Genomic DNA, 8,368 nt, shown 5'->3' on the forward strand with positions numbered 1-8,368 from the left:
TATAGGTTTATCATTGCATCAATTTCATTTGTCATTACATGAAAGTGATTTAAAGAGGAAATAATCATTTGCAGGTTCATAAAAGGGATATTTAGAAATATTAAAACCACAATAACTAAGCATTTCAAATGGTTAATGTTTTTAAGGAAAAATTTATTTTTATTTGAGCTGCTTAAAGAATTCTTCATTGCAGCAATATACAGATAATTTCAGCTTAAGTCGATGAGCATTTTTCAAAAAAGTACATTTTGAATTATACAATTAAAAACCTCAGATGTAATTATATGTAAGAAATGCAACAAAAGTTTTTTATAAGCTTTGACTGTCTTGATATTCTCAATTATAACAGTTGAGCAATTGAGCTAAAATGAAAAAACAAAAAACAAATGCAACCACATATTGATTAAATGATTAACATAATAAACACATCAACATTTAACTTTAGAGTACAGACTGTCCTCAGCAATCTCTCTCTTCTTTCTTCCTCTTGTTTTTTTCTCTGAGAAATTCAGTGCAGCATAGTTCAATTTGTCCTCAGCTTCAGTCTGTGTAGAAAATAAAAGTTACATATATAAATATGTATATTGATATAAATATATTACGTACTTACAAAGTGTTTTAATGGAATAACAAAACAATTAATTTGGTATTATCACTTACAATGTCATGTTCTGGTTGGTACAGGTTGTCATGTTGTGCTACTGAAACAGCACTTTTCATTCCTAAAGATGAATATGATAATAAAAATAGATAAATGCACTTAATTTGACTTTTCAGTAAGAGTATAGTGTTATAAAGTATATATCCAAAAGTGGAAGTTAATTATTCAAATAAAATATAGTAAGATGTTGAGTTTAATGAGGTACACAAAGCAACAACAAGCACTATGAGACTTGTGATTTTTTTTTAGATTGCATGCTATTATTACTCAGCTAATATACAAAATTATAATTTTACTCTGAAACCTGCATTGCAAAGGTTTGTCTTATCTTGTACATAAAATGCATAAATACATTTTATTAAAATATGTCATGTAACCAGAGAATTTTAGCAAAAATTTGCCTTGTTCTCAACACTTACCTTCATATTGTTCGTGTACTTTTTGTTTGCAGATGAGGACAACAATTCCAACAACAGAAATGACCAAGCAGACAATTAATATCGCCATTGCAATGAATACCCAATGTGTTGTTTGAGCTAGAAAACAAAGACACTTATCAATCATGATTTTATCAACATATAGAGAGACTTATTTCCATTATTGAACAGTAAGTCATACCAATTTCCAATTTAGTTCCTTCTCCCAAAAATATCTCTCCACATGCGGCCACAGCACAGTAGTAAGTCCCTGCATCAGAGGAGCTGACGTTCTTAGAGAAGCGATAAACACAGCTTTTCTGTGAGTCAGATCTCTTGTCACATTCATCATGTCCATTTTCATCCGTGTAGATGATATCTGGATGAGATTTATCTGATCCAGCTCTGAACCAGTACACACTGTGATCTCCTGGACACGTCTTGTGGTCGTAGTCAGAAAGGACTGAACACTGGAGAGTCATCGAGTCTCCTGGACGGTCTGGATTAGATACTGTCTTTCCCTGAATGACAGTATAGTTTAATGTCCTTTGAGTGTTTCCTGCATGATATAAAACTGTTTATGATTCAACATGCTTAATGACAGTTTAAAACTTGGTAAAATTAGATCACACTATTACCTCTTACTAACAGATATGTCCCACTCCATTCAGGAACAGTCCAATCTGTTATTGCACAGTGATACATTCCCTCATCCTCTTGAATTGTCCTCAAAATGGTCAGGTTGCTGATATTCTTATCAGTATTTACCTTGAATCTTGATTCAGATTCAAACTCTGGTGCATACTCAGGTTTTGCAGATTTCAACAGCGTCATAATTAATTTCAGAGTATCCCCGGCACGCTGCTTGTACCAGTGGAGTATTACACTGTTCAACTCTTCTTTAGGCAAAACACACGTGAAAGTCGCAGATTCACCAAGTTGAACAGTGGTCACTGGAACCAACGTATCTGAATGAAAAGAAAACATACAATAAATAAAATAACAGTTAGCGTATGATGTGGAAAAGATATGATGCGCAATTATCCAGTTGGCATGTAAATTCTTAATAAAATAAATATATAAATAGCACTTACATCCTTGATGAAGAACAAGCAGTGTAACCCATAACAGGATCATCTTGACATTGTCTCTAGTTAAGAAACTTGTTGGTATTTCACTGACTGAAGGATGTGAGATGGTTGTGATACATCAGACCATCCAATGCATCTCATTGGTTATCACAGAATATGCAAAGTACACTTCCTGTTACATTGGTCTCGTTCTGGTCTTTGTGCATATTACCTCTCTTTCATCCTTCATAGCCAATGTCGAGATTGTTCACTTTTTACCTTTGAATTTTAAACACGCTTGTCTTTCTCTGAATTATTTTTCTACTTTGATTTTTAGCAGCAATTGCCATGGTCACTACTGCTGTTTGTGGTATGTACTGAAAGAAATGCATCATATCCTATATTTCAGAGGAAGGATTTACAAGCTGTATCAAAGGGTCCATGAAATGTGTGCTTAGGAGGCGATGAAAGCCTGGCTGAACAAATGTTCCCTCCCCAAATGAGATGTTAAGGTTGGAATCAATGTGTGAAGCAAATTTCATTGCATTCCATCCAATAGTTGCTGAGACATTTCACTCAAAACCACAAATGTCAATCTCATAGGGCCAGATTTACTAAAGGTTTGCGTGAGTACAAACATATGCAAACTTGATATCACCAGCAAATTAACAGGTACGCTGATCTACGGTGTGCACGCAGAATGACATCTTTCAAAAGTGCAAGATAATACCAGTTGTTAATTTACTACTTTTGCCTTAATGAATTTGCAAATTGGGGCATTTCAATTTTATTTTGCTAAGTAATGGGAGGGTAACATGCAAATACATTTATTTACTACATGCAATGTGGTCTAACAAGCCTAAAAGCCACAACATCTGTATTTAATACGTTTGTGTGTGCGCAGAGATGGCTGCTGTTATCATTGTGAGAAGGAGTCACAGCCGTAATAAAAGAAAACGTATAGAAATAAAAAATATTTGATAATATTATTCTATATGCAATATATAGCAATAAAATTATTTTATTTTATTTTTTTGATGAACTATATGAATTGAATTGTTTTTTTGTATCTTCCTTTAGCTTTGGCAATACTGTTGTATTAACATTCATGCAAATAAAGCAAATTTCATTTAGACCTGACTCCTTTCCTCCGTGAGATGGAAGAATTTAGAAAGTTGCGTGGCACTGCGGAGAGCCCCCAGCTGCAGTAGTGCACTGATAACGCGTAAAATTCATCCAGCCAGAGGGAACGATCACCAACTGTTCGGGGCAGGATGGGCAGGTACATAGGATTTCCCACATACTGACGCACTGAATGAAACAAACCTTTAAAACATGCAAAACCCTCATTTAAATACTGCCACCTACATTGTGTTTGCTCCTGTTGTCATCTACGCAATAATCCATAATAATTAGTTGATCACCCATAACAGGTACTTCAGTTTCACATACAAAGTTATTAGGTTTCATTCTCTAGGAACCACAGAATGTCTGAACTAAATTTCTTGCCAAACCTTCCAATAAATGTTGAGACACCTGCTGGTTGTGCAAGAGGAAAATCCACCAACATTATATGATTCATCCTCTGAGCATCTGGCTATCACCAAATTTCATAGCAATCCATTTAACAGCCAAAAATGTCAACCTGTTGGTGGTGCTAGAGGAAAAGTAACTGTATTACCAAAGTCAGTAGCTATTCAAAAGAAAGGAAATGGGATTTCTTTAAGACAGGGTTGCCTCATCAATCTGCATCACTGTGAGCTGAAATGCTGCAGAAATAACAGTGGAAGTAAACATTAAACTGCATTTAGATCAGGCAACAGCTTGATTATCTGCTCACAGGCAGCACAGGAAGAGTTGGCAGTTTATGGTGGCCAAGCTCTGTCAGTTTTTACCCTTGAATTATCGTTTACCTTACCTTTACCTGAGTGTTGTTGATTACCGTCCTTTTTTGACCACAGTGTACCCATCTTCTGATGGCTACTTCCAGCAGGATAATGCACCATATCACAAAGCTTAAATAATCTCAAACGAGTTTCATGAACATGACAGTGAATTCACTGTACTCCAATGGCCTCCACAGTCACCAGATCTCAATTCAATAGAGCACTTTTGGGATGTGGTGGAACGGGAGATTTGCATCATGGATGTGCAGCTGAAAAATCTTAAGCAACTGTTTGATACTATCATGTCAATATGGACCAAATTATCTGAGGAATGTTTCCTACACCTTGTTGAAAGTATACCACAAAGAATTAAGGCATTTCTGAAGACAAAAGGCGGTGCAACCTGGTACTAGCAAGGTGTACATAATAAAGTAACTGGTGAGTGTTTACATAACTATTCATATATCATTGTTTGAGCTTGAAGCTCGACACGGGTCCTCTTTTCTGATAAGATGTGCTCCTTGGCTTGCACTTCCACTTCATTGTCCTACCTCTATTTTCCTGAACCCTGGTTGTCCATCCTCCTCTGCTTCGCCTCGACATCAGGCCAGTCCCGTGTCTGTGATTGGCTCTAAAGTGCAGTCCTCATCAGAGACAACGCTGTCATTGTGGATGTGCTAAAATGCAAAACAACATATATTTTATGAATCTTAAACAAAATGAACACATGTCAAAGTGTATCAATGCAACCTGGTTTTAGCTTTGCCTAATGTTACCGTAGCTGTTACCATGACTATCTGTTGCTAACAGTTAGCTAGCCAGCTCGTTACTGAATCAAACAGTCTATTTTAACCTCCCTGTTATTAACATGCTAGCTTGATAGTGAGCACTAACCGCTGGGTTAGTTGTTAATCGTCAAAATGATAGAGTTAGGTGTTTTCTTACCTGTGATTCAGACATGATGTGACGCCGAGGCACTGTGCTCCTCTGCGCTCGTCTTGCTTTAGAGTTGTCGTCCAGCTGAGCAAGTTGGCAATGCTCATTCACATATTTTGGGGGCATGGCTTTGAAAGGAGCACTGAAGGGAGGGGGTGGGAGTTTTTCTTTTGGATACTTTCAAAATCCAGCAGCTTCTTGCTAGTTTCCCAAACTTACCTAACCTATCTTTAAGTATAACTGACTGTTTCAAATAGGAGGAAGATTGTAAGGCATTTTAAGCACTCCCAACTTGCCTTCTCTTGCCTAAAGAAAACAGACATAACAGATACAACAAGGTATGAAAACCACACTGCTCCAACAAGATATAGCCACATGATGGAACAATACATTTTACATGCTGAGGAGGTTGCTGGAGCAAAAGTAAGCGCTGGCAGCATAAAGAGTAAACTATGAATTACTACATCTCTATGTGCATACCAGTAGGCTCTGCGGCTGTTCTCGATTCTTGAACAGCTGATGAGATATTTTCTCAGCTATAGCCACAGCAGCAGCATCCCCTCCATCGAAGCATTAAAACTTCTTATTGATTTACAAAAAAGCGAAGAAATTATTGGTGATTGGTGTAGCAAACCTACTTACTGTTATTGAAATTATGAGTAATAATATTTTGTAATATATCCAGCTGGTGTAACTAACTCACGTGGCTGGCCTCCGACTCGTGGTTGGTGGGAGGAGTGAGGTTAACATTAATTCGACGGGAATAAGCTTAAAAGAAACTTTGTTGTCCCTGAATTCAAAGTTGCGTGACTTAAATGGTCTGATAACTTTAACAAACAAAAGAAAAGAAAAGGTAAATATGGATATGGGAATATAACTAAGTAAGTTGCTGTGAGACAAAAGAAAATTTCACGGACAGTGCCGGGCCGAAGTCTTAGGCGTTGCATTGCTGGGATGACAGGAGCAAGCTCCAGAACAGAGCGTAAGAGTCAAAGGAGAAGAGAGAGAGCAGCGCATGGTGCTATGCTTCTGTCTCCTGGGGCGTGAGGAGGAGGGCTTCGTTACTCAGAGTCTGTGTTTTAATTTTAATAAGGTCTTAAACCCTGCGATGGACTGGCGTCCTGTCCAGGGTGTACCCTGCCTTTCGCCCAATGTAAACTGGGATTGGCTCCAGCCCCCCACGACCCTGTACGCAGGATAAGTGATTGACGATGGATGGATGGATGGATAAGGTCTTAAAGTCTATTTGCGGGTTGTAATCAAATACCTTTCCACAATCAACTGTAAGTTCTTAATTTTAAGCATTTAATAAAAATAAAAGTAAAAGTTATTGTTAATCGTCCATAACAATTATGATAGTTACCAGTTAAAAAAAACACTGATCACAGCAGATGAAGGAGCAACTTAACTAAACTTAACTTCCAGGAGAATACTGATTGTTAGACATTCTTACTTAGTAAATATACAGGAAAGTTCTAAGAACATGGCATCAGATTACAAACAATAAAACAGTATATAGATTAAGCGCAAGGAGAGGCATTAAAGAACAATGACATGTAATAATTATTTTGTCCTCTGGGGGGACACTGGTTCCATGAGAGGACCTGGGAATCCTTTGACTATCTACTTATAGTTAACTCAATCCTTGGCTAAGGGAGCTGGGAAAATTGGTTATTTAACACATGATAATATTTCTGTACCATATAATTTCTAAGAAAGTATATAAAGGTGTTTGGAACAAAGCATTAGATAATCATTAACTAAATGCAGGAATGTCAGTGAGCATTGATGAAGATTACAGCACTTTAAATTAACTTATTTATGATTTCTTCTTTTCAACATAGTGACTAACAACGACATGGTGACAAACTACTGAAATTTGTCACTACGGATGAGCTATGTGAAAGTTTCTTGAGATTTTTTATTGACAAAATATCTAACTTGAGATGCAATGCCAGCCGCTCCCACACAGAACACTCTAGTCAGTTGATGAATTCTGTTACCTGGGATGCCTTTGAGCCAATCACCCTGAACCTACTCAAAGAAATTATCGCCAAGATGAAACCTTCGTACTGCTCTCTTGACATCATCTCTCCTAAGTTTCTTAAATTAATTGTTGATTCAGTAGGGCCAGGATTGGTGTCCTTTGTTAATAAGTGCCTCCTTACCAGCTCCATCCCTGCTGCCCTTAAGGAGGCCACTGTCACTCCGCTACTCAAGAAGCCTTCACTGGATCCTGCCGTGTTAAATAACTTCCTATCTCTGTATTGCCTTTTGTTTCGAAGGTGTTAGAAAAAGTTGTTTTTGACCAACTCCAGCTCTTTCTAAAATGCAATGATATTTCTGAAAAATTTCAATCTGGTTTTAAGTCTGCTCACAGTACTGAATCTGCCCTGTTGAGAGTTTTAAATGACATCTATCGTTCCACGGACACTGGTGACTCTGTGGCTCTTGTTCTTATGGATCTATCAGCAGCTTTTGATACGATCGACCACTCTATCCTGATATCCAGACTAGAGTATGATGTGGGGCTAAAAGGTATCGTCCTCCAGTGGTTCCAGTCTTATCTCTCGGGTCGTACTTTCAGAGTAAAGTTAGGAAATTGCTCCTCTTCTGTTGCGCATCTAACCTGTGGCCTTCCTCAAGGATCTATCTTAGCGCCTTCTCTTTTCTCCCTATACATGTTACCACTGGGCACCATTCTAAGAAGACATGGGGTATCTTTTCACTGTTATGCAGACGACACTCAAATGTACGTTCCACTCAAGAGAAATGATCCCTCTGCCCTTTCATCATTATTAGGTTGTCTAGATGAAGTAAAATTTTGGCTGGACCAAAATTTTTTATTTTTAAATAAAAACAAAACAGAGATCATTGTTTTCGGGTCCACTGTTAATCCCCAGGCTGCCACCTTCGACCTAGGCAGACTATCGGCTTTTAGATCTTCAAGTGTACGGAACCTGGGCGTTCTACTGGATGAGTCTTTAAATTTTGATAAACAAATCTCCTCCGTAATAAGCTCTAGTTTTTATCAACTGCGTCTGTTGTCAAAAATCAAATCTTTTCTTAATCCTAAAACTCTTGAGATGGCTGTTCATGGTTTTATCACCACACGTAGATTACTGCAATTCACTTTACTGCGGTATCTCGAAAACTCAAACTGCTCGTCTGCAATTGGTGCTAAATGCCGCCGCAAGATTCCTCTCAAATAGTCGGAAAAGTGACCATATCACCCCAATTCTGAGGTCTCTTCATTGGTTGCCCATTAATTTCAGAATTGATTTTAAAATCCTGTTATTTGTGTACAAATCTCTATGCAACCAAGCACCGTGCTACCTATCTGAACTGCTTCAACCATATACTCCATCGAGAAGTCTGAGATCAGGTGAAAAGAATCTG

The 8,368-nt window shown here is 37.7% G+C and overlaps 1 protein-coding gene across 1 annotated transcript; it reads right to left on the reverse strand.

Moving 5' to 3' along the window:
* Positions 1-368: 368 nt before the first annotated feature.
* On the reverse strand, positions 369-2,214 carry LOC123958287. The gene is made up of 6 exons (XM_046031575.1): positions 2,172-2,214; positions 1,716-2,045; positions 1,280-1,636; positions 1,081-1,197; positions 661-722; positions 369-545 (listed from the first exon to the last, which is right to left on the reverse strand). The coding sequence occupies exons 1-6, from the start codon at positions 2,212-2,214 to the stop codon at positions 429-431; spliced, it is 1,026 nt and encodes a 341-aa protein (XP_045887531.1). The 3' UTR covers positions 369-428.
* Positions 2,215-8,368: the final 6,154 nt, after the last annotated feature.

Source organism: Micropterus dolomieu, linkage group LG19, assembly GCF_021292245.1.
Source record: "Micropterus dolomieu isolate WLL.071019.BEF.003 ecotype Adirondacks linkage group LG19, ASM2129224v1, whole genome shotgun sequence".
Taxonomy (NCBI): domain Eukaryota; kingdom Metazoa; phylum Chordata; class Actinopteri; order Centrarchiformes; family Centrarchidae; genus Micropterus; species Micropterus dolomieu.

What these genes read in the sequence shown, in the direction of transcription:
- LOC123958287 (XM_046031575.1), bottom strand. Translation starts at nt 2,214, where the DNA reads ATGATCCTGTTATGGGTTACACTGCTTGTTCTTCATCAAGGAT. An exon ending in GCTTGTTCTTCATCAAGGAT is followed by an intron (nt 2,046 to 2,171) that starts GTAAGTGCTATT and finishes CTTTTCATTCAG; the next exon opens with ATACGTTGGTTCCAGTGACC. An exon ending in AGTACACGAACAATATGAAG is followed by an intron (nt 723 to 1,080) that starts GTAAGTGTTGAG and finishes ATTCATCTTTAG; the next exon opens with GAATGAAAAGTGCTGTTTCA.